This window comes from Pelophylax lessonae (genome assembly GCF_965119305.1).
Source record: "Pelophylax lessonae genome assembly, chromosome: 6".
Classification (NCBI taxonomy): domain Eukaryota; kingdom Metazoa; phylum Chordata; class Amphibia; order Anura; family Ranidae; genus Pelophylax; species Pelophylax lessonae.
The window spans coordinates 222,784,989-222,812,333 of NC_138773.1; the positions used below are offsets into that span (position 1 = coordinate 222,784,989).

General features: G+C 38.9%; 1 protein-coding gene across 1 annotated transcript in view; it reads right to left on the minus strand.

Moving 5' to 3' along the window:
- The window catches only part of ABCA12 (ATP binding cassette subfamily A member 12), a 255,154-nt gene that overhangs the window by 62,029 nt on the left and 165,780 nt on the right, over positions 1–27,345 (minus strand). The window contains exons 29-42 of the mRNA XM_082262043.1: positions 26,605–26,934; positions 26,392–26,461; positions 20,667–20,801; positions 20,398–20,544; positions 19,693–19,873; positions 19,268–19,486; positions 16,584–16,780; positions 15,719–15,876; positions 11,845–12,081; positions 10,656–10,791; positions 9,084–9,336; positions 7,853–7,936; positions 4,468–4,561; positions 771–898 (exon numbers count right to left, since the gene is read on the minus strand). Of these exons, the coding sequence (XP_082118169.1) occupies positions 771–898; positions 4,468–4,561; positions 7,853–7,936; positions 9,084–9,336; positions 10,656–10,791; positions 11,845–12,081; positions 15,719–15,876; positions 16,584–16,780; positions 19,268–19,486; positions 19,693–19,873; positions 20,398–20,544; positions 20,667–20,801; positions 26,392–26,461; positions 26,605–26,934 (2,369 nt within the window). The remainder of the gene's footprint in view (positions 1–770; positions 899–4,467; positions 4,562–7,852; positions 7,937–9,083; positions 9,337–10,655; positions 10,792–11,844; positions 12,082–15,718; positions 15,877–16,583; positions 16,781–19,267; positions 19,487–19,692; positions 19,874–20,397; positions 20,545–20,666; positions 20,802–26,391; positions 26,462–26,604; positions 26,935–27,345) is intronic.

Genomic DNA, 27,345 nt, shown 5'->3' on the forward strand with positions numbered 1-27,345 from the left:
AGTGGCTTCCCTGTATGACCAAGGGTGTATTATGTATAAAAGAGGTGTCAAGTACTCTAAGATGGGCTGGTGGAGTTAGGGACATACTCTGTATTACTTTTTCAAAATTCTATAGATTCCATGGTTGGGGCAGGTAGGAACAGACCAAGCTGCAGGCTGAAGAAGAGCGGGGATGTGGTCCTTGTAAGTCTATGTGTGGGGCTACAGTGAAGAAGTGGCTTCTGGCCTGAAAAGTGTTATTGTCGATATTGAGTGTATGAATTAATTGGCCTCAGGTCTGTGAATTGTTAATGTTCTTGCAGTGTAAGTGACTCCAATGTACAGAGTTATGTGACTTGGAGTGCTATCAGGTGCCCATATGGGGGTGATGCGTGAAGTTTAACACCCTACCTCTCAACATACCTATATCTGGTATCTTTCTAAGGAGACATAAAGACAATTGAGATAAACATGAATTTTTTTAGATATTTATCCATCTCTCCCACTTCCTGTAACCCATCATGCCCAGTGTAAAGTTTTCCTTACCTAGTGAGGCCAGTTATACTCACCTAAATCTCTCCATCCGGGACCGTTGCTGTCACTGTTTTCTCCTTTGGGGACTACAATCCAGTACCACACGTTAACCTGCTAAACCCCACATTAATGGGCATTTAGGGTTTTTTCTTAACCCAACAATCAGAGAGAGGGGAGACGGAGGGTGGTTTGAGATACTTTAATTCTGGAGGTGGGCTCTAACTTTAAAAAAAGTGCATTGGAATTAGAAGACTTACCGTTCCTGTATATATTGCAAAGTTGTATCCAGAAGATAGTTTTCCATGTTTGTTCCAGTGGTATTGTACAACATCTGTTTAGAGAAGGTCATTCGGTGGGGAGGAGTAGCATCAAATGAATCACAAGACTGCACAATAAAACACAAATTGCAGTAGTCAATACGACAGTGAAAAGTACAATCCATAGTATTCAATCAGACACTCTCTCTTTACAGCAAACATATATTCTGATTTGACATGGGTTGCTGCTCTTTGCAAATTATTATTGCTATTTGCAGTTATTGCTTATTAACTACCCAGAGCACATTAGGCTACAATCCACAATCCAGAGACAGATACAGAGACATTCTCTGTTGTGAACAATAGTGTATGTTTAAATATTTTTTAGCTACATAAGATGTGAAGATGCTACGTATGTTTATTAGCTACCAGTACAGGTCAAAATTCGTGTCTAATTAAAGCAATGTAATGAGAATCAGACTCAGCTTTAAAGGTCCTGAACACCAGCTGAAGTTTGTGACCTCAGCTCGACATAGTCTTGTCCAGTAAAGATACCAGCTTACATAGTTTAACATAGTCTTTATCCATTGTCAGTGCCATGTAAGAAATCAAGACTGTACTAGATTCATCTGCCTATATTCACATTAATTAGCTGACCTTCAGATAGGTTATAAACTTCTCTAGCAGGAGGTACAAAGGGAAAAACTGCAGGGCATCCGATGTAAGATAAATGTATGCAATAAAATAGCCTGAGTGTAACTGGGTCACAACCCACAACCCATTGATAAAGTCCACAATTTGCCCTCTCCAAACAGATAATGTCAAATCATTCACTGTACAGTAAGCTTTATAGCTGTAACCACTGACCCAATGTTGAGTGAGAGGTGAACTAATCATAAATATGACCCCAAGACTTAGAAGCCTATAGGTATTGAAACCACTGCACTAATGCTCCTAAAAACAAGAAAAAAAACCCAACACCCCTTCTTTCAATTGCTGGAATTTGACACATTGCTGTTTATAGGTCAGGGCTACATTGATGTTTGAACAGAGTTTGAATGCTTAGTTCACGTGACATATGCACCATTAAACAGGAAATAAGTAGAGCTTTAACTCACTTGCTGTAAAATCATTTACTAGATGTGGGCAGTTTAATCTACAATTGAAATATTTGTCTACTATATGTTCAATCATATTTGGGAACTATTGAAATAGGATGAATTTACCACCTACAGCAAGAGTAAAAACAGACATACGGTATATGCAAGCTATGGAACTAATTATACAAATACCTGATATTTTTCATAAGTATTATGCCCTATGCAGCTTATAACTAGATAAAAATGTTTTTTTTTTTTTTTTTTTTTTTTACAAATTCTGCTAATTGCTCTATTTTAAACACAAAGAAAGCAAGCTAGAGTAATTCGCAGTTGTAGTTGGTAGCCTTGAACAGTAATAATGGCTCCTCTTAATTGAATACCTAACTGCTGAATTTCCACCTTACAGCTCAGTATATGGGCAGGCTTTATTACTGAATGGTGTGCATTAAGCATCTAAGGCACGATTATAACTCTGAACTTACCAAAGAAAGCACAAGATCCATGCATCAATTTAATGTTGTGTTTAACATAATTATAGTCTGAACAGGTTTAAAGAGAACCTTTCCTTTTGAAGCAGTTTGCTACTCTGTAAGGGCTCGCCCATCTACCACCCCTATCTTTTTCAGAAGAACACCCCGTGCTACACCTGAGATCGTTAGCCAGCTATTTTGGACTGCGCATTTTGGGCCTTGCTCGACCACCACACCTCAACCTCCAAGTTCACTTAAAGTAATAAAAAACCCAAAAGCGAACATTATATTGCAGCTTACCAATTCTTAGATGTGATAGCTGCATTCATTGTTTTGCAAAGGATAAAACTCTCCAGCAGAATGTATCATTTTACAGAGTGCAAACAAACAATTTACCTCTAGCAGGGGTGCTTACAATGATCAAAATGTATTTATTTATGTAAAACCTTTATCCCAAAAGGAAAAAAAAATCTGTTTTCTGTAACTGCTTACAACATTTGAGTTGAACTTCAGTTTCAAATCTGTTAGTCCATCTACTCCCACCAGACTGACAATGCTGCTCTCCTGTTCTCCTTCATTCAGAGTGGTGGCACTCTAATAGAGGAGGCCGAAAACAAGAAAACTGATGCAGCCACTACATCTAATGCTTAGCAAGCTGCAATATATATACCATTTTTGGTTTTGGGTTTAATATCACTTTATTTGTCCCCTTGCCCAGCCTCACATTCACTTTTTTCCTTCTCTTCACCAACACTGTTCAGCCACCGGAAATTCGTAAGTAAAGATATTTTTGGGTTTTTGAAGTCTAGCCATTTGTGCTACATTTTTACTCAGTAAAGTTGTGATTACACAGAAAATAGACTGAATCGTTAATCATTGACAGAATTCACTGGGTATACTATAAATAGTTATATGCCTTAGAAAATTATTTTGCAGACATTCCAGATCTGAAAGCCGTGATCCTTGAAGCGTAGGGTATGTGAAGCTAGCTTCCTTTGTGACAGCAAAATATCTGTTGTCTAATCCATTTGTTATACCTAATAGCCAAGTTCAAAATGTTTGGTGGCCAGGCTCCAGATTTATATATGAATAACAAAATATATACACAACGCTTAAATATTTTTATTCTTAACTTTCTTAAATTCCAAAAACAAATGTAAATTACCCCCCCCCCCCACACACTCACATGTATTAAAGTATAAGTAAATCCAAAATGTAATAATTTTTATTAAGTTTGGCTTTAGGTTTCACTGTTCTCAGTTTTCGTTAGCAAATAATTTGCATAGTTTCTTACAAGGGGGTGTAAATAACAGCATTTCCTGTTACAGGCTGCCAACACTAAGCCACTGCCTTGCAATTAGCAGCAGCATTTGCATTTTGCTGTGTGGACTCCTTCAGTTGCCTATTTGGGTGCCTGTCTGATACACCTAATAGGCAGCCAAGTAAGGGACCACACGTGGCAGGCTGACAGTGCTGCTGCTATTTACAAGGCAGAGGGTTGTCAGCCTAAAACAAGAGGTGCTGCTACTGGTAGGATCTATAAGTAAAAAATGTTGCAGTAAATTCTCAGAAATGTATTTACATGAGCAAACTCCATACAATGAGACATGATGGTACCAAAAACGGAAAAATACTTTTTGGGTTTCCATACACTTTAAATAAAATACATATAAATAGTCATGCTTGTGGACTTTGGATGCTAGCTAGCCTACAAAATGTGTTTCAAAATCTTCAGTTTGGGTGCGAAGGTCAAGGTAGATAATACAGTAAATATATATATATATCAGCAGATCCAAAACATCATTCAAAATCCTTTGACCTAGCTCAGTAACACAGTACTGAGAGAAATTGTATATGATAACATGCAGCAGCCAAATAAAAATTAAATTAGCACAAGCACAATAAAAGCTGCCTAAAGTCGCTGTCTTGTTATTGCGATTTTGCCCTTTGCACTTTGTCATTAATAAACACATTTAGCTTGTTATTTAAAAGATGCATGGAAAAAAAAATAATTCTCATGAGACAAATCTGAATGTACTACATTTCTAATTGGCAAGCCATATGATTTAACATAAGGGTTCTACTTCTTCAGTCAGATGGAGAACACAGAGATCTCATTCCACCTACCATGATTCCAGCTGTGCAGTTGCAGTTGTTATATGTGGGCATCTGCTTACCAGAGTAGTTCCATGACCCCAAGCTGTTCTCAGACAAGCATTGCCTATAAGAAACATGGCAGATGAATGTAATAAATCTGCTGGTACATGTAATAATGTACTACATATTTCCCAACATGACCCTTTAAACTGACCATTCTCTCACTTATAAACTGCAATTGCCTGCACTGAACTATGTGATTAATTGCACAATTTTTATGTCATCTACTATTAATTTAATGTAATGAAACATTATAAAAACAGTGCTACTAGGAAAGTAGCTTTTACCTAAGTGAGCAGCAGCTTCAGGTAGCACTGGTTTACACATTATTATTTTTAGCGTGGGTTTTAATTTAATATTTTTATATATATTAATTTGATGTAGCTAGTTTCCTTTTCAAATCTGTAAAGCAAATCAAAACATATGACTTACTATATGCCTACAAATTTGGATTTAACCACTTTGGGACCGGAAGGATTTGCCCCCTTAATGACCAGTCCATTTTTTGAGATTCTGCACTACATTATTTTAACGGACAATTGCGCAGACGTGCAACGCTGTACCTAAAGAAAATTGTTGTTCTTTTGTTCTCAAAAATAGAGCTTTCTTTTGGTTGTCTTTAATCACCTGTGCAATTTTTTTTTTTTTTTTGCCCTATAAACAAAAAAAGAGTGACAATTCTGGATAAAAAAAAACAATATTTTTCACATTCTGCTATATAACATTCCCAAAAAAAAAAAAAAAAATCTATTTTTTTAAATATTTTAGGCTAATTTGTTTTCTGCTACATATTTTTGGTAAAAAAAAATCTAAATAAGCATATTTTGATTGGTTTGCACAAAAGTTATAGCGTCTACAAATTAGGGGAAAGATTTATGTCATTTTTATTTTATTATTTATTTATTACTTGTAATGGCGGCGATCTGCGATTTTTAGCAGGACAAAGGGTTAAGTGTGAGCGTAGGGGAGTGTTTTCTAAATGTATGGGGGAGGGACTTGTGAAATGAACACAGAGACCTGTGATCCTATTTAGGAGGATCACAGGTGCTCTGTGATCATTTCAGAGAGAACAACGGTCTGCTGTGTTTGCAACAGCAGACTGTCCTTCTCTCTCAGCGGGGAGCGATCGCTGATGCCCGGCGGCAATCAGTGTAGTGGGTCCTTTGGATCGTCATCCCTGCTGCCTATGGGGGGGCATGCGCTGCCGGTGGCGTGTGCTCACCCTCCCCCAGGACTGCTTCTGCAAAACGGTGTAGCCCATACACCGGTTTGCGCAGCCGAGCCAGCCTGCTGCAGTATTTTGTTGTCACGGCTACGGGTGAGGAGTTTACCATACAACAATATGTTAACTGTGGCACAAATTTTGTAGTCTATCTGATTATTTGTACATTATGCGACCTACAATATGTAGGCAGCACCACATGTCCCCTGAGAACCAGAATAGGGGAACACTATTGTGACAAAAATAATTTAAATGTTGGAAATATTTCCAATGCAACACGTCATTTTAGGGAATGCCATCAGTGTGATCTTTCCTTAGAGGAATAGAACGGCTGTCTCACTCACTAAGAGGGGGCGATAGGGAGAGAAGGTTACTAGGAAGAGAGGCATGGGGGATTTTTTAAACTTAATTCCAGATCACCTCGGGGGTTAAACCTGAGATGGGATCTAGATCTGCACATACATTAAACTGTCTCTCTCCAGTAGCTCTCTTCCCTTTTGGTCTCTTTATAAATTTTCTTTATTTTTTTCATTGATTGTTTTATTTTCATTTTTATCTATGTATACTATCATTGTATAGTTTTGTGGATATTAAGTGGCACATACATGGGTTTCCTTAGTATACACTACAGCTAATTTTTGCTAATTGTCTGCAATTAATTGGGATAATGAATGGGTGGAGCCTGTGATATGTAGAGTCATTATATATTTCAAAGTTTTGTGTCTAAATGTAGTTATGACTAAGGCCTTATAGGCTGAAACGCATCAACTGATCTTATCAGCAGTTGTGTACTGTGGTTCCTGAATAAAGATGAAGATTTTTTAAGAGCAACTACCGGTGTGCGGATCATCTTTCTACATATGTAAACTGCTGTGGATCGGACACCCGGGAGCTCGTTTATTGGTGAGCTGTATGGGTAGTAGCACTGCTCCTTCTGTTTGCAGCCTGCCGCAGTATATCTGGGGCTGGCATTCGGCAATCGGTTAAAACGTATCTCTAGAATTTTTTTCTTGCTTTAGATAGAATAGAGAATAATTAAATCCCCTGGATTTTTTTTGCTGTATATATCTTATTTGGGGAGCTTATTCCACTATTGAAGTGGGGGAAATCCCCTCTGAGACAGTTATCACCAGAACAGGTGTCTCCATTGAAAGAATTTTCATAGCTTTCAGGTACGGGAACAAATGAAAAAAAATTAGATTTTCCATAATTTTTCATACCAGTTTCAATGGCCACCAGGACAAATAGAAAGGTTATATAATCCTTCAGTGGAGACAGACCGCAATTAAAAATTGACAAAGGTTCTAGCCACAATCTATTTAAAACTAAAAGAAAAGTTTGGGCTAGAGACAGACTATTGACAATTAAATAGGATATCATCAGACAAAAACAAAAAAAAAACAGGTTAGATTTAAGCCTGACGTTAAAGAACATTTGTCAGCAACCTGTTAGAGATCTATGTACAAAGAAATGTTTTAGGGTGTGTGCGGATCTTCTACTGACAACAATAGACGATGAGAAATCTGCATGTCTTTGCTAAATTCAAACCTAGATAAATCTTGCCCCTGAATAAACTGGCAAATCTATATATTCCACTCATGGTAATAAATTGGTTTCCTTTTCACCAAATACAAGGGAATGACATGCGATCGGTATTAGAGAGATTTTTCAGCACGTTGGAAATTTTTTAGCGCACTTTTTTGGAGGATCTCATAACTAAAACAATGCTGAAACCTACTGTATCACTTGTACCTATAAATCTATATATGGTTACTCTTGTGCTATAATTTTCAGCTAATGTGGAGAAATAGCTCAATGCAATCACTTAAGCCTCATACACACCACTCGTTTTTTTTTTTTCGTCCAATCCACTGGGTTGAATGAAAAAAAAAAAAACGAACAGCTTAGGTCGGAGCTGCTGTACTAACAACCTTCTGTGCTATTGTGTTCTGACAGGGGGATAGCCCCCCTGCCGGAATACTCCAATCAGCGCTCCCAAGCTGTTGGCTGAGAGCGCTGAATTGGAGCCTGTTGGTAGTCCTTTTTTGGTTGTATAGGAGATAATATACAGGGGGTCATAGCCAATAGCAACCCATTAGGACAAGAAACTTACATATTAAACATTATACTTACGCTGCATTGTCCAAGCAGAAATTGTCTATACCAGGGAATGAGGACATTGCATTCATCAAACTTTCACTGCTCTTGTTATTTATGCTGAAAAACATTAAAAATATCAAGCAATACATGATAGATGAAAGATGAATTGTTGCAAAGTATATATTCTTTCATATGAAACTATTTACATTTCCAGAAATGTAATGCAGCAATGGATAATTTATAGTTCTTAATAACCTCTTTAGATTTTCAATCTGTGTGGATAAATGGATGCAAATGAACTTGACAAAAAACGATTCAGGTTTCATATAAAAAAAAAAAAAAAGAAAAAATGACTAAATTTGTCAAAATATCTGGCAGAGACCAGCTTACATTTTATAATACAGCATGTCTAACATTTCCAAAAAATCTGTATTATATTAAATACACATTTGAATAGAAAATTTTAGGCAAAAGGACAAAGTAAATGGTAATTTTATTCTAGCAGGTGAATCTAGCACAATAATTGTTATTATAATGCAAGAGAAATGTGCAAAGCAAAGTAACCCATTGCAATCAATCAACAGCTGCCAATTTTCTGGCTGTTCAAAACTGTTGAAGATTCTCTGTAGTGCATTATTAAATGATTAAATACCATTGTATTATTAAAGTAAAGTATAACATAAACATTGCACTGACAAATAGAAAACTGAACACAAAAATCGAATTATTTGGTATAGGTACATGCATATGTTTATGCTTTGCATCTTGTTAAATACATTCAGTTTACTCAACAAAATAGCACAAAGAGCAACAATGTACACTGAAATCAATCAGAAAGAAATAGTATGATGATTATTGATAGCAGCTCATTCCTGGTTGTTAAAAGTTACAGCTTACTATTCCTGTATGCACTTTGTTATTAAAGGTGCTCCACTGAGGTTATTTTAGAGGTAGAGCATGTTCACTTTGCAAGGGAATTTATTGTGGTGGAAATTTAGTTTGCAAAGATTCCAAATCATGTGAAATGAAAATTAAAAAAAAAAAACAAACAAAAAAAAAATTAATTTTGCTTGCACATGACTGAATGATGGACGATAACAAAGCTTCCTTTCATTCACTAAGATAAGGGGAAATCTGGTCCATCTTGTAGAACAGCCTTTTTGCATTTAGTCAATCAACCTCACTGTTTCTAATAGAAGGCAAAAGCTTTCCATAGAAAAAGTCAGCTTACGTAATGTAAACATTTGAAAAAAGTTATCCTTACCCAAATACCACTGCTTGCTCTGTGGCACCATACATTTCAGGAGTTAACAAGAGCTTAGGATATTCTGCAGAACTTGTTGAGAGTGACCCAAGACCCATAGCCGCAATAACAAACAACACCGGGAGGAGGATCTGAGAAATGAGACCTTTCCAGTTCCGCTTGGAATTATGAAATCTCTTAACAAATATGGCCCCAACCTTCTTAAAGAAGAGCTTCACTCCTTTCACTCGTTCTTTCTTGGTCAGAGGTTGGTCTATTTAATTAAAAAAATACAGTAGGTAAGTTATATTTATTTTAATAGTTTATGTATCCTACACGTTCCTTGGTACAAAATGTGATTCAGCAATGCTTTTGTTTTAAATGAGAACAACACATAATTATGAATGTAATTATCATGGGAGGTGATGAAGACATCGGTTTTAAAAAAAATTACCTATCTAGAGAACACAAGGGTAAAAATGTCCCTTATCACTCTCCTCACTTCAATATGCCCATTGCTTCATCTGTCAGTATATTAATGGAATTCCTCACTAAGTTTAAATATACTATTCCACAGAAGTAAATGGCAACATAAGCAAAAACATACAGAGGTAGATGACTTAAAGGTTACTTCAGATAGACACATATCAGAAAGCTATCTGCAAATCACCTTGAGAGTTCTTTCAGCCATAGGACCAGCCACACTACTCAACCTATTGCTGGCAGGGTGCATGCACACCACTATCCATCATCATTATTCCGCAAAAAAACATTGACAGATTGGGCTCCACTTATAAGAAAATGTCGCTGTTGCAAAATTTCCTTGTATAATCAAGAGCATCCTAAACATCTGGAGCTTTTGTTTCACAAATAATTTATTAGGTTTTAAGGTAGTGAACAATGTATGTTTGCACAATGGGAGGGTACACAAATGTAAAACAAGAAGAGAAGAGCACAATGGATTCCCAGCATTTTTAAAGAGCTGTAGGTACAGAAACAAGTTGGATACATTGTTGGAAGTTCAAAAACTCTGTATGTAAAACTAAAAAATAATTTAGCATATACGGTCAACGAGGATTGCTCCTCATTAACACCACAGATTGCCTCTTTTTTTGGGGGGATGGGGAGGAGGATCGGTTAATCCATGATGAGGAGGATCAGTTCATCCATGATCATCATGGAGCTGAAGACCAAAAAAGAAGAGAGGGTATGAGGGACCAGAAGGTTGAGAGGGAGAAGGGAAAAAAAGACAGGGAGGAGAAGAGAGGGATTATGTAACCCGTCTGAGAAAGGGAAATGGGGGGAAAGAGAAAGGAAGAAGGGCCCCCATCTGGAGCTTTTAATAATGTCTTAAAAACAGCCTGGGTATTACAAGTAATGTGTGATTTTAGAGCATTGCTTCCGCCATTTATGACCAGTCTAAGATAAGTACTTTAATCACAATACATTTTAATCCTCCTCCCTAAATAATGACTGTAATCAGGGAGAAGGGTAGGGTCCACCTTAAAACATATATTCTTTGATCTTGAATATCCTATTTTAGCATACTGAATTGAGCCTTTAAAAAAATCCTCTGCAGCCTTTGGAACTTACCATCTTTATCAGAAAAATTATAAGAACTTGTGGAAGATGCATCCTCCATTACATAATTGTTACTAGGAATCGGTATAGCCCTCTGGGGGGAACTATGGTCATCCTCATTAAGTCCATCAGTCAGCTTTAGGAACACCTGCAACAAAGTCAAAGTAGTCAACACCTGTAATCAGAGAAACCTTATGCTATTTTATAGGCAGAAGGACAGCAGGCTGAGCAAAAGAAACCCGACTTCTATCTGCCTGGCTGTGGACTCAAGTTCTTCTTTGAGGATTCCATGGCATTCCCAAGTCAGCTGTGAGATATAACTCTTCCAGCCTCTTCTGTGACTGGCCTATAATCTCCTCTAAGTCTTGTCTTAAAGTATATCAAACCGAAAAACAAAAATGTAATATACAGTATTGCACCTTACCATCATTAGATTAGATAGCAACCTTATTTTTTTATTCTTTCATGCTTTTTTTCCCTTTATTTTTACCAAATGATTTGGCCAGAACACATTTCCTGTTTTAGGATGGTGTTTGATGGGCTAGTAGATTTAGATGGGCATTACATAAACGACCAACAAATGAAAGCCAAACTCCAGGTAACTTTTTAAGCAGAACCTATTTTCCTTTTGTGATATTAACTAAATAAATAATAGCTGTTAGTAGTAAGCACCCCTGTCAATGCTAAATGGTTTGTCTCAGCCCTCTAATTGCCTTTTCTGCTGAACAGCTTGGTCTGTACAAAAAAGTTGAAAAACAACAGACATTACCTTTAATATCAAATGTGAGAATAAAGGAAAAAAGGCATAAAAGAAAAATAATACAGCCACCACAGCTAAGGACTAATAAGCTGCAATATATTGCATTTATATTTTTGACTTTGGACACACTTTGAAAATCCCTAATGGGAGCCAGGAAGATGGATTCATAGTAGATACCCAAGCCATCTCAGGTCCAATGAGTGAACACAATCTAAATGTGTTACAATTAACCACTACCCTTTTAAGAGTATTTTAATAAAGGTACATTCAGGTATCTATAATGTTGCAGTGGAATGATAATACACAATGTTTAGTCTTTTTAAGATAGTGCACACTGTGTGCCCTGATTGAAGAGCATGACTGTGCTGTCATTTTGGTGATTAGAGGGATTGAAAATGTTTCAATACTTTGGTTTCTCAAGAAATTCACGAGTAATCTCACCTCTTCTATAGTTGTATCTGAGATGCCGTAGCAGCCTAAACTCAGATCATGCATGTTAGCATCTAGATCTCGGAGAAGAGATAAGTAGGCACTCGATATCTCAGCTCTGAATGGTGGTAAGACATAGACAAGTTCTCCTCCCACATCTTCTTTAAGTGTTGCTTCAGGAATATGTGATTGAATAAGAGCTGTCACCCTCTCAGAATCACATAACCTATCATCCTTGTGGTTGGGGAACTGGAATAGAGCAAATTTAATGAGAACATGCAAACATTTAGTCAGAATTCATGTAATTTGCAGACAAAAGTTAGAGTATTCTAACTCTGATATCCATAGCTAATTACAGTTAAATGCATATGCAAGTCCTGTTTTAGCTACCATAACATTTGTAACTTTGTTAAGCTGAATTTTTAATTCACACAACTCTGTCCCATTGCAAAGCCATAACAGTATCATCACTCTGTATACTTGTTAATGAGCACAGTTGTATAACCTGCCTGTCATAGCTTCCTGATTAGACAGTGAAGGAGCAGCAGGACACTGCTGACGTCATTTGTAGACACTCCTTCCCTATAAGCTTGTGTTAGGCTGAGAGTACAGTACAATGCAATTAGGGGCTGGTTGGCTGATATTGCTGGACTACATTAAAGTAGGGTTGAACTCAAAAAGTGAAAATATGCTGTATAGGAAACATTTATGTTAAATGGTATTGTGCTTAAGCAGTGCCCTAAATATATAAACGTTGCCTTCGATTCCTCATATGACTAGCAGTGTACTACTCGGTGTGTGAGGAAGCCTATGCACTCAGACTGCTAGTCTCATTTGGAGTGAGATTTGGTGATGTCACAATTGTTCTACCTGCTGGATAGCAATTTGTACCTAAAGGCTTGTAATTAGTGCATTTCCATGAATCTGCTTCATTTTTAGTGGATTGTTGCTTTCTCCACCTCTCCTACTGCTTCTAACATATTCTCTTTCATGTCATCAGATCTTCAAAGCAGATGAAGGCATGGTAAGCCAGTAATGGGGACAAGTTCAGCTACAGGGAGGTCCCAGGCAACACTATGACTTGTCCTTTGCCTTATGCTTGCCTTTTCTTGAGAAAGTTTTTAGAGCTCAGGTCCTCTTTAAATTATTTTTTAGATCTTGCTATAGTGTATTGTTAAAGAGGTAGTAAACTCTGTAAGAAAAAAAAATTCCATCTGCAAGACAATATCATAATGTGCCTAGTATGAATCGCACACAGATCTGAAGGATCAGCACGGGTATGCCATTAATTCAGAGTGCATGCGTCAGTGACAGCACCAGTTGCTGCTCCCTAGAATTGCTCCCAAACAGTGCACGTTTAGGAGATATTCTTTTTACCAACAGGTAAACTTTATTATAAGCTTACCTGTAGGGAAAAAATAAATATGAGAGTTTAATACCACTTTAAAGAAGTATAGAGCTTAAATGTAATTATAGAATTAAAAATGTGATGTAATAGGATATCTGCACCTCTTGCCTATTTATGTTATTTTTTTAAGTCCTACGCTCCTTTTCATTTTAATGTTTTTTAATCAGCATGATCATGTTTTTTGTACACCCTTTCCTAGGCAACACTTGGTTCCCGGCTCTGTAGCACATCATATAAAAAGTATACATATTTATTTCCTGATTTTAATAATAAACAGCTTCTAGAAATACAGCGACAGATGACTTGTCTCCAGATTGTTACATGTGCCAAACTGTTTATATCTAAGTGTAAAATACACCCAAACAATGTTCAGCTGAATTTTATTTCCTGTGTTACTGGCAGAAAAGAAAAAAAAATAATAATTTGTACAAATGGCATGAAAACACCTTCATGTAAAAATGAAATGCCCACTAAAAGATAAAATTAGAAACAGCATTTGCTGCAATATTCCGTTTCAGTAATGTTTAGCTATGAGTTAGGCTTCTGCCGAAACGCGTTAGTTTTTATGGATTTTGCAATTGCTGTAGTGCTTAAATAAAGTTTTCTAATGAAGAAGCTACAGAGTTGCTGGCTCATGATTATTATTGACTAGTACTGAATGCCACAGCCTGAGCACAGATACACTAATTATACATTTTCCAATACTGCGGTAGAGCTTGGGTGAGTCTTCTTGAATATTCAGCTTCAGTCCAGAGATTTTGTAAGATAGTACTATTTTTTTATGCTGCTAGTTATTCTCAGTCCTATGACCAGCATTATTCAGACTACTTCCTCTGAGCCCATGTCATCCTGGACTTGCCCCAGTCTGTAACTGAACCATGAAGGGAAAAGCAACACAGGGATGAACTCATCTCTCTGTCACTGTGCTTTCTCCCCCTAGCAGCATGCTTCTTGTTAGCACATGAACTTATTGACTCGTTGTACTGCTTCTTCCTCTCACAATCCAGCTCTGCTGTACAGGAGCTGCAAGAGGCTGATATCAGGTCAATTTCAGAAACGAACACTGTATGGGTTTCAAAAATGCATTTTATAATGTATTACTGATTCCAGAGACGCGTTCATTTGTGTGTTTTTATATCTGCCTAGGGTTCACTTTAAGAGTCTGATTGCATTCCAAGCATTTTAGCATTTTTTGCTATATTTCTGTCTGCTTCACTAATCAGTCTCTGTCAGTAATTCCCATGTAACAAATAAATCTGACAAACTATTTGGGGCATCAATACAGTTAGTTAGATTTTTTTTAAATGATGAACAATATACTAAATATTTCAAAAAAATTGTAATGAACTTAAATGCCCACTTCACTATCATGTTCCATCATGACAACAAAGTTTCTTTATTTGTCGTAAAACATCACAATAATGTTTTAAGCTTTAACAGGCATTTAAAGTGTTTGTTCGCCTCATTCAAGGTCAGAATGATAGCAGAGAAGAAGAGCAGAATGGATACAAATGAGATTATTAATTGGATTGCAAAACCCTTGCATTGAGCATGCAGTTTTCAACCCACAGTTGCCAAGTTTCCATGGAAAGTGAGCGGCATGTCTGTATTTAATTGTTTGGCCTTGTATATCTCCAGTGCCTTCATTAATGTATGGTCCATGCATTCAATCACAGTTCTTTATGCGCAGGATTATAGGAGCTGTAGAAGGAAAGTTGGAATCTGTTCTATGTCCTGGCGCCCACTTATAGTTTATGCATGCACAGTGCATCATTATACTGCCTTTGCTTTTATTTCATGGCCTTGTGATCGAGGCATGTCTAGATTGTGAATTAGAACTTCTAGAGTCGATAAGCCGGTTCACACTAGAGGTCAACCCAATAAGATTCATCAGGCCCTGATGTTTTAAAATCAGAAAAGAATTAATTTAGCTAGCAACTTTGGTTCTCAGGGCTGAGCTGAGCTAAGAAAAGGATAGTTATGTGTTAACCATTTCAGCTGCAAGCAAAATGATATTTTGATCGTTTTGTTAATTCATTTATTTTGTTCAGGAGATAGATCAAATTCTGCAGCTTTAACATTCTATAAAAAGGAATCTTACTGATCCTGCTGGGATGTATTACCTGGCTACATTCTCATAAACAATTGATCTGGATATAACATGATTGTCTCTGTAAAGAATGTTAGATTGTCACTTCTTCTGATTGGCAACCTTTGTTTTAAAAAATATATATATTTTTTTATCTATTTTTTTATCTAATACTACAGATAAAATGGCAATAATAAAAAATAACCTGTTTTGGGAATTTTACTTAATCAAAGGGAACATGTAATAGTAGAAATATGGGAGTTGTTTGAGGATATATACTCTAGGGCTGTCATCCTGGTCTAGAGACAAGACCCTAAGGTGGTAAATTGTAGACTATACATCCTTGGCTTGTCTTTTTTGCTAATTCTAAGAAACAGAAACTAACTTACTTTTTTGGTGAGCGTGAGATGGTACCCACTTCCAAATTTCTCTTTGAGGAACATTGGGGTCCCGCAACACCTTAGACCCCCTTGCTCAAGAAAGGCAATGCGATCACTCAGTACTTCTGCTTCATCCAGGTGATGTGTGGACAGGATTATTGTTTTATCTGAAGTTTTATCAAATGGTGCAGTGTTAATTGTCTATTTCTTGGATGGAAAAATATGATTGTTACAGTTTTGATGTCTTATCACAACAGAGTTGAGAAGAGTTAGACAGAGTGATTGCACTGTGCCATAGAAAACTCCCCCTTGAGGCTAAATTAAAATCTATATATTTAATTTAAAAAAAATGAAAGCTTGCAAAAATGTAAAAGTTACATTAAACATGACTTAAAGATAAACACTATTAAAAGGACGTCACATATTTACGACTACTGGGAACTTATACCCCCTTCTTTAGGTGTTAGAAAGGGGTGAAAGCCATTTTAGGCTTAGTTAGTTAGTTCAAACCTGGACTTCTACTTTAATAGTGTGGTTGGCCCTGGTACCATTTGATAGCTGTGACCAGTCACAGAGATCACTCAGTAGTACGCAAGGCATCATGAATGACAGCTTTGTTTACTGCTATAACTGTGATCACTGTTATGGTCACAGCGAGCACCTGGTGCCAGGGCTGCTCACTGGGGCGCCTGTGGACTGTGCTTCGGGCAGAATGTAGATTAGAAGAAAGGGGTGGGAGCCATTTTAAGCTTAGTTAGTTCCAGCCAGGTGAATCTTAAAACATAATCTTTTCGATTTTTTTAAGTTTACAAGTATATAATGAATTGTACATTTCAGGAGTCAATATTAAACAATGTAACTCTGTAACTTGTACCTTTCTTGTTTTTGGAAATGACTTCCCAGATGCTTCGCCTGGAACATGGATCTACTCCAGTAGTGGGCTCATCTAAAACAACAACCTTGGAGCCACCAATTAGGGCTATGCAAATAGACAACTTCCTCTTCATGCCACCAGATAAGGTCTTCACAGGCTTGTGTCGATGACTGTATAGTCCAGTATCTTTCAATGTCCTGCAAAAAAAAAAAGGGTTCTATTTGAACAGAAGTCCCAAAACTGTTTTTGTGTAAATTTTTCCTTAAGAAAAGTCCCAAATCAGAAACAGCAAGGATTTCACACCTGTCAACCTGGAGCAAACACATTGTTCTTTAGGTGGATCCTTATATGACCTTCTTGTAGTGGCTGAAGCAAAAGGAGAGGTATTTACGCAGAACCTTACAAAATACATTCCCATTGGCTATATGAAAAGATCCATTAGACTTAATTGCCGTTGATTTGTTGCACAGCTTTAGTAGTTCACTGACTGGTTTCACGTGCTTGCAAGTGTTAATTTTAAAAAGAGGTACCAACAATGCCAAATATAACAACAGTAACCTAATTATTTTTTAGTAGTAGTATACTTACAACGTACAGTGTGTGTTACATTAATTGAGGAAAAATTTAAAATGATAGTAGGGAAAGCTGCCACTTCATCATAAAACTATTCTTTTCCTAGTTTAGACTTTCCTTATCTAGCTTTGAAAAAGAAGGGTCACACTTTTTAGCACACAATCACATTAATGGGTGCACCATAAAAGGTAGATTTTTTTTAGAGCAGAAGATTAGCAATTTCATCTGCATGGCATTGCAGTCGTGCTATGCAGCTAATTACACTTTTCTGAGTTCCTCTTTAAGAAAAGAAAACTGTATTACAAATGTATGGATATATACTGTATAGAAAGTGCATTCTTGCTGGAATAAAATTTTCAACAACAGTGAAAATGCACTGCAGCAGTAAAAAGACCCTAATGGGCATTTACATTTATATTGTGTTTTATATGTATACAGAATTCCAAAATGTTCCACAAACACTCTGCAATCAATATAGGATCATCCGGAAGAAAAAAAATGCAGTGAGGCATCGTTTTGCCATCACCTATCATTTTTCTGGACCATTGATCACAAAGTTCAGAGCTAGAGATATTTAACTGTGATGAATCAGTACCTCTGTCGGTAACTTTCACAAGAGACAGAGAGGAGGAAGACAGATAAAATAGTTCTTATCAGATATTAAAAGGAAAATAAAAATCTTCTAAATTACATCTGACTGGGAATTTAACTCAGATCTTGTCATGGCTGCCCTCTGAGGTGCAATTTGTGTTGTACTTTCCATTTAAACATATACATAAGAAGCAAAAAAATGTTTTTCTTTAACTTGGGAAAGGTTTTTAAAGTAAGACAAAGTTTGAAGAACGATACCTAACTTTATGTTTAGACATGCATTCAGCAAATTGTCTTTTGAGTATACCATAGTCCTGCTTACACAAAATATGTTCTTTCAAGAAGAACAGGTCTGATTCAAAAATGTAATCCATTTCAATAGACTGTAGAAAAAAGGTTTTGAAATCTAGAAGTCAATTTAATTCCTTCTAAGCATCAGTTTGCCAAATTGTTTCAATTCAGTTATTTTCACCACTAATGCCAAAATTGGCTTACAGTAGATGCATTTTTTCCAGATTAGATGTAAATGTACCACGTTTCTTTCTATTTCTTTTTTTTTTTTTTTTTATATATATAATTGTAAGACGATTGTTGTTTATGCATAAATGATTTGAATTGTTGTAAGATGTAATTATAGAGAGCTGTTGTTAAGAACATAAACTATTCAGGCTTACAAGTGACAAGAAAAAAAGACACTAATGTATTGCATTTCCCATTAAATATGTCTTAGTCACAGTAAAAGGTAATTTATAATAAAATTTATGTTGCGGAATGTCTTTAATGTTTCCTTTATAAATATGTGAATATACCAGATAATTACCAATTAAAGAAGACCTGTCAGGACTGCTGTCATTTGCTAAAGCAGGAGCTGCACAGGGGGTTGGTGTAGTCTCACTCCTGGAAAAGGCACTAGTTCCAAGTCAGGTTCATGAATTGCACTACTTTAGGCAATGCCAACAGGAGTTAAAAAGTTAAAAAAAAAAACCCTCTCATCTTTGAAATTGTAAACCTTTCTTGCACCCTTTACCAAACCGTATTATATTCTCTTGTGTCCCTACGGGATTTTCAGTGCTTACTTGACACCTAGCTTTATTATGTAACTTAAATAAGTAAGTGTGGAAATGGTATTTTAATGGTAAATATTCAAATCTGTCAATGCATGCCTTCGAACGTAAAAAAAAACCATATGTACATTATAAGATAAATACTGGCACTTGTTGGCGCTTGGTCTGAATGTTTACTCTAGTTACACACTTAATTTGTTGTGTGGGCACTTTGGCCTTTTTGGGGCAAGAGAATCCTTTCTCTGTCACTTATACCAAGAAGAAGCCAGAACAAAACTAAAACATTCTGCACGGGGACAAAAATGTCATTTGGATATAAATATAATATTTATTAATTATAAATTATTCTCACTAAGGTGTTTAACATGAAATTCCAGATCTTCCCCATGAAAGCTGAAAGTATTTTTTAATGTACAAATCCACTTCTCAGCATTCTTAAACAGTTATTACACGTACCTTTTTACTTCCTCATGGAGCTGTGTCATGTTCCATTGTGGAGCTTTAATAGATCCATAAAGCAGCAGGTGCTCTTTAGTGGTAAGGTGGTCAAACAGCACATCATACTGCATGCAGACACCTAAGTTCTTTCTGACTTTGCTTAAGTGTGTGCGGATATCCTCACCATAGACATATATAGTGCCTGATGTTGCACTGAAAAGTCCTGTCAACATCGAGCTTTAGAGGAGGAAAAGTAATTGTATTAGCACGTATGTATTACTCCAGTATATCACCTAACCATCAAAAGCATAAACATGCTGTGTGTGTATATATATATATATATATATATAAATACACACACACACACACACACATACACACACAGACACACTTGTATTTAACCAATACTGCAATATTTTTAAATATATATATCTTTTTCTTACAGTGTGGTAGTTTTTCCAGCTCCATTGTGACCTAGTAGCGATGTAATGTGGCCTTCATAGAAATTTAAATTCAGATTTTTCACAGCGGCTTTTGACTTATATACTTTTGTTAAGCCATGAAGAGAGACCCCCAAATTCAGATCAGTAGGGTCCTTCTCATTATAGGGATACAGTTCCTCTCCTGCAAAGAGATAACATAAAAATGTATATATTTTCCCTACTAAGGTTTTTTTTATATTTTAGTTCTATGGTAAATAAACTTTGAATGAGCAAGTGAGCACGTGTTCTGCCAATAATGGACAAAGTAACTGGTTTGCTTTACTGGCATCCCCTCCAGCTGCATATACCTTTCTTTTGCTTACCTCTCTGCTATGGCTACAACTGGAGGACCCTTCGCTCACTTAACAGCACTGGTTGACTCAACAGCTGATTACCAAGCATCAGTGTAATCAGGCCAAAGCATAGGTTCACGTTAAAAAAGCTATTGCCATTTTTCTTGTTTTTGTTAGATATATACAGAAACATAATTGTTAGCAGACAAACTAGTCAACAATATATTGTTTTTACTTTTTTTTTTTTTTATAGATTTTAATTGTATACATGCATAGAGGAGGGCAGGCATATTTGCTCACTACATATACTGTACATGATAACAATGTTTCCTGTTTAGTAATATTGCCTAGTGGCTGCTTTCTAAGACTTTACCCTTTTTCTCAGGAATTCCATGTTCTACAATGTTAGACATTAACAGTCCACTTGGTTTCTTGGAACACACACTTTGGATTCCACAACATTCCATCCAAAAAGATGGCAGAACAGGGAAATACCAAACAGCACCGATACCGTATTGTCCTGAAAAAAAAAGTATAACAATAACATTTTTTTTTAAAATCATGAATTGAATCTCATAAATTAATTAGATGCACTAGGCTATGATATCATGTAAACTAAGATGTATTCACCAAGTTCTTTACCTGGAAAAACTATTTTAATGTACCAGCCAATAAGGAAGTAAATCATGGCATCTATCAGCATGACCCAGCACAACCAGCCAAAACTAAAACTGTCATTAGGCAACGGAGATGAATACATATTATGCCACTGAATCCCTGCAAAAAGAAGATAACACCTATTAAGGCATTTAGTATAGTATTGGCTTGTTTAGGCATAATAGTAACTTCACAAAAAACATCATCCCCAAATCAAACCAACATGGAAATGGGTTACAGTTCAAACCAGAATAGCACAAGTACACATTAATTCACAATTTTTATAAATGTATAAATCATCAGTTCCTTTTTCTAAACCTTGATTCAACCAAAACGTTTTATAGTTTTCAACAAAGAGGGAAAAAATTGCACCTGTGATATGTTTTTACTGCTGTCTGTAACCCCATTGGGAGGACGTATTGTCACTTCCTGCTCCAGCAGCAAGTTGTCACAGGCAGGGCCGATCCTGGGCGGGTTCACGGGGTTCACCGCACCCAGGCGCCGCGAGCTGAGGCGGGGGAGGGGCGCCGAAGCTCCAGTGGCACTGAGTCCTCTCCTCCTCCAGCGGCGTACACAGACCAGCGCTGTGACACAGGGGAGAGACTAGCTGCGGCGCCGGTCTGTCCTCTCCTCCTCCAGAGGTGTACACAGGGCCGGCGCTGTGACACTGGGGAGAGGCGAGCTGCGGGCTGTCAGAGTGCCCCCCCTCCCCCTCCCCCTCCCTTATCAGTGCGGGAGAAGAGAGAGCGGCCGGTGTCTCTCACATGCTTTAGTCCACGCCTATTCTGTCTCCATTGGCCACAGCGGAGGGCCAATCAGAAGATCCACATGCAGCACTATGGACAGGGCTCCACCCCTCTGCACTCGGCTCCTCCCCCAGGAGCCTGTAGTGAGCCTAATGTCTGAGGCTGTCCCATGATGTGTCCTCATTCTGGAGCCTGACAAAAGTAAGTGTCCCCAGACAGGGGAGATACTGTAATGTAAAGAAAGACTGTAGTGTGTGAGCAGACTGGGGGGTATTTAGGGGGGTGTGATCAGAGTGGGGTGGGATATCTAGGTGGGGGGGTATCTAGGTGGTGTGTTTAGAGTGTGGTGGGTATCTGGAGGGGGGGTGGTCAGAGTGAGGGGGTATCTAAGGGGGTGTGATCAGCGTGGGGGTGGGTATATGAGGGGAGTTTTCAGAGTATGGGGGGTATCTGGGGGCTGTGATCAGAGTGGGGGGGGGGGTATTTGGGGGGTGTGATCAGAGTGGGGGCTGGTATATGAGGGGTGTTTTCAGAGTAGGGGGTATCTGAGCATGTGATCAGAGTGGGGATATCTGGAGGTGTGCGATAAGGATGAAGGAGTATCTGGGGGGGGGGGGGGCGTGATCAGAGTAGGGGGTATGATCAGAGTGGGGGGTAGCTGGGGGGCGTGTTCAGAGTGAGGGTATCTGGGCGTGTGATCAGGGTGGGGGTATCTGGAGGTGTTTGTGATCCGGATGGTGGGGTATCTGGGGGGTGTGATCAGAGTGGGGGGTATCTGAGCGTGTGGTCAGGGTGGGGGGTAGGCTGCATTTGGTGGGCACTGTTAAGGCTCCATTTGGTGGGCTCTGGTAATCTGCATTTGGTGGGCTCTGGTAATCTGCATTTGGTGGGCTCTGGTAATCTGCATTTGGTGGGCTCTGGTAAGCTGCATTTGGTGGGCACTGGTAGGCTGCATTTGGTGGGCACTGATAAGGCTGCATTTGGTGGGCACTGGTAAGCTGCATTTGGTGGGCACTGGAAGGCTGCATTTGGTGGACACTGATAAGGCTGCATTTGGTGGGCTCTGGTAAGCCACATTTGGTGGGCACTGATAAGGCTGCATTTGGTTGGCACTGGTAGGCTGCATTTGGTGGGCACTGGTAATCTGCATTTGGTGGGCACTGGTAAGCTGCATTTTGTGGGGACTGGTAAGCTGCATTTGGTGGGCACTGGTAGGCTGCATCTGGTGGGCACTGATAAGGCTGCATTTTGTGGGGACTGGTAAGCTGCATTTGGTGGGCACTGGTAGGCTGCATTTGGTGGGCACTGATAAGGCTGCATTTGGTGGGCACTGGAAGGCTGTATTTGGTGGACACTGATAAGGCTGCATTTGGTGGGCACTGGAAGGCTGTATTTGGTGGACACTGATAAGGCTGTATTTGGTGGACACTGATAAGGCTGCATTTGGTGGACACTGATAAGGCTGCATTTGGTGGACACTGATAAGGCTGCATTTGGTGGGCTCTGGTAAGCCGCATTTGGTGGGCACTGATAAGGCTGCATTTGGTGGGCACTGGTAGGCTGCATTTGGTGGGCACTGGTAAGCTGCATTTGGTGGGCACTGGTAAGCTGCATTTGGTGGGCACTGATGAGGCTGCATTTGGTGGGCACTGGTAGGCTGCATTTGGTGGGCACTGATAAGGCTGCATTTGGTGGGCACTGGTAGGCTGCATTTGGTGGGCACTGATAAGGCTGCATTTGGTGGGCACTGGTAAGCTGCATTTGGTGGGCACTGGTAAGCTGCATTTGGTGGGCACTGGTAGGCTGCATTTGGTGGGCACTGATAAGCCTGCATTTGGTGGGCACTGATAAGGCTGCATTTGGTGGGCTCTGGTAGGCTGCATTTAGTGGGCACTGGTAGACTGCATTTGGTGGGCACTGATGAGGCTGCATCATAGCATTAATCTCTTGTATCATATCCGCAGTCTCTGACCATCTCTTGTATCAAGTCTGCAGTCTCTGACCATCTCCTGTCTGGGGGCTCTGTCTAACAGACTCTCTAACAGATGCCCTCTCTGTGTCCATTAGATAGACCCCCCTCCAGTTCCCATTAGAGTACTCTGCTTCTCTTCCTGTAATTTGTTTATTGTTAAGAGATCGTAGGAGGGTCCCGGGGTAAGGAAGACTTCTTAGGGGAGCATCTCTGTGTTTGAGTCGTTGCCATAGAAACATGTGTAAAGGGGAGGAGCTAGTAAGATGACCACGCCCATATGGGGGCGCCAGAAAAATTTCTGCACCCAGGCGCCTGTGACCCTAGGATCGGCCCTGGTCACAGGGACAGGAGGTGACAACAACTCTTTCCAATTACACAGACCACATCAAAACCAGTTGAGTTGGTAAGAGATAGGACCCCTGTCTGGTTTCTATTGCTATCTGTCCCTTCTTTTTCCCATTATTTTATGGTTGCCATGGAACAGAACATAAGGGAATTCTTGCCAAAAGGGTCACAGACTGTAATAGACAGCTACAATGTTCAACCCTTCTCAAATCTACTCAATATTATAAAATATATTTTGTCTGATTATGGGTTTTAATGGATAATTTACCTCTGAAACCCAAACAGAATCCATCAAGAAAAAAACGCCTAAGAAACCTCACCTGAAAGCCTGAACTTGTTAACTGTCACATCAGTATATTCTAAATATAATCATTAGGCTTCTTTTGCAAGAAAATGGCTTTGTGACTTTAAATTGTATGTAAACCCTAAAAATGATTGTCTCTAATTTGGTCTCTTTAGGTCTGTTAGATACAATATTATAAGCGTTTTCTAATATCTGTTCAGTAGATGCAAACAAACGACCGTTGGCCTTGCTGCAGTCTTATCAATTATATTGTTCTAAGTTATCTCTGAGGACTACAAACCTTTCCCCTCTATGGTATGGAGCAGAGGGAGGTTTCTGTAGTCTTGACTTAGGGTGACAACACTGCTTTCCCATAGATACAGTATAGTAAGAGAGCAATATCAGTGATTCCTATGTCATCTATGGACTGGTGAGTGGCAATATATTACATTTTTAGTCTTTGGCTTAGATACACTTAAAGGAGAAGCACAGCCAAAGCTTGTTTAGCTATACTTCTCCTGTGGATCAAAGGAGTGCAGTTTGTTTTGCACTCCTGTGACCAGAGCCAGTCCAGGCTCGGGCAAGATTGCGACAATGAAGCCAGGATCTGCCCACATGTCTGGACTGGCACCCAGCTCAGCCTCTCAGCAATCCGCTGGGAGTCTTAGCCAGATGCTCCAGCCCCCTCTACAGCCCAGGGCTCCAGTGAGCGCAGGGGGGTGGGGGGGTGGGCAGAGCAGAGAGCTGGTGACTGACAGTCACCAGCTCTCTGCTCAGGGAGCTCTGAGAACTGAGTGGTGGCGGTGTTCAATTACTCAGTTCTCAGTCTTAGAGCCAGTGGGGGAAAGATGCAGCAATGGACCAATGCTGCATCCACCTAGGTAAGTATGATATGGAGCGGCCACTCCAGTAGACGTCTGATAACGAAACGCATAGGGCGGAGCTACGTACGCCACGCGTCACTTCCGGCTTAGTGGTTCGGAGCCGTGGGAAGCGGAAGCGTCGCGGCGTCCATCTTTGAGGAACTGAAGTGATCGGTCCGAACTGTGAGTCTGTCTACACTGTTTGTACTATTGTTTGCCACATACTACGCCATTGGAGTCCCTCTTGTTTCTGCTTGAGTACCATAGATCCGCTCCCTGGATGGAGGTAACTCCCATAGCGGCACACTTGAGCGTGGAGGAACCCCGGAACCATTTGAAAGGGAACCCCCCCTCTGTGGCTTGTCTGCACTGCTCGCCCAGAGGAGGACTACAGGGTGAGAGTGTCATTTATTATTGCCAATTTTTATCACACTCACTTCACATCTTTAAGTATCACCTATTCACGGTTGTACATATCATACACCGGGTGTGCTTTTATAAGTTTTTTTACCTACTTGTCAGTGATTTTTTATTCTGTTTTAGTTTCACACCATTGTTTACTTGGTTTAGCACATCACTTATGTTTCACTGGCACTGCTATTAAGCATTGGATTATTTATGACACTTTGTGCACATTCTTTTTAAATTTTACGTTTCTATGAGCAGTTATATATATATACATATTTATTGGCACAGGAGCACTTTATATTTATTTCTAAAGGGGTGGTGGTCCACCCACCCCTGGTATGAGCTTGGTTTAAGCACTTTATTCACCACGGGATTTGTTGTGCACATACAGCCTGTGTAGGGGTTCTGTACCCCTTTTTTTTTCTCTTTTAATAACTGCTCAAACCGGTAGCGCCCCTTACAAACATCTCTTTCTGTTATATACATTACGCCCCTGTTTTCAGGGTTGGGTTTGTGGCAGCTTACACCTGTTTTTTCATATTTTATTCGCAACTTGTTATATTTGAATACTCCATAGCGCTGGTCATCTCTGTGTTCCATTTTACTTTTGCAGGATACCTGCGATGTGGTTCCCAGAAAAAAATGTAAGGCTTTTCAGCTCTCTGTATCCTTGTATCTTCCGATTGTTCTGATATGCAATTTTTAGTTGTGCAATATATGCTCAGTTTGAATCGACCAGGTTTGTAAAGAGGATCGGACTTTGTGCAGGTAAAATGCTCTCAATTTATTAATTGCTCCATATAGTGTACCTCACACAAATAGAACCACACTTTACCAAGGTGCCTTGATGTTGCAGTGCTTTGACACTTTTATTAGTAAATGAATGCAAAGAAAATCTTTGTTTTCAACATAAATATTATAAACAATTTATTGTGGGGCCTATGCTCTGAAATACTTGTTTAAGTGCTGACAAATTACATTGCTTATGTTAAGTGCACATGTAAAGATCAGCAGCTTAGCACTATTTTTATTTCAGTGTGTCATTTTGCATCTATGGAGATGTACTGCAGACTTAGATCATTCATTGGCTCACCTTCATTTTGCTCTTCAAAACGAACAATATACTGTGTGGCATAACTAAGTGCCGTTGGAGAGAAAAGGCTCTATGGATAACAAACATAAAAAAAGAGGTTATCAAAGAGCTGGAAAGAAAATTATTTGAGAAATTTGAGCAATTCATTTGTCTTTAGCAGTGGCTTTTGCCGATATAGGAAAAAAAAAAAGCATAGAACATTGTAAAACTTACCAGCAAGGTCTTTCCAGCAAAGGATAGATTGGTTTCTTTAGACACAACTACAATAAATGGAAAGAAGGTAATTATATAGATTAGGCTGCCACTTAGACCTGCCACATTTGTGTTGTGGAAGAAGACACTGATGAGGAAGCTCATGGCAATGACCGTCAAGCTATAATCCAGGAAGAACAGGAACAGGATGAATCCATTGCTTAGACTCAGAATGTTGCCAACTTTTAAAATTAGGACAAGAACGCTAACTGTGATGGTCAGGAAGCTTGCACTTTCAATAAACCAAGCAAAAAAGTGACTGCAAGAGTTGACTCCCATCATCTTCATATACTGCAAGATAATATGGATACCAATCCATTAGTCAAATATGTTTTACAATTTATGAATAATAAATATGTTCATAGGTCAATGTAAATGTAAAGGTTGAATTCATTTAAATATTGTGTACAATGTTTCCTGGTATATAAATATCAACCAGGCTTTTGGGGTAGAGAGGCTGGCCCTGCCCTTCTCCACTTCCTAATACTTACTATTTCATACCATCATTGTGATGGACCAATAGTAAGGCTTATGTTGTGGGAAAAGACAGGGTCCAACCTGCCCCCTCCCACATTCAAAGCGGTATTGTCTGTTTGCAATTTGTGTACCAGGGCACAATTATATTCAGAGAACTGGGGGTGCTGAAATTGAAACTTGAATTTAAGTACAGGTGCCTTGAGGTGCCTGCAGTATGCTGCCAGG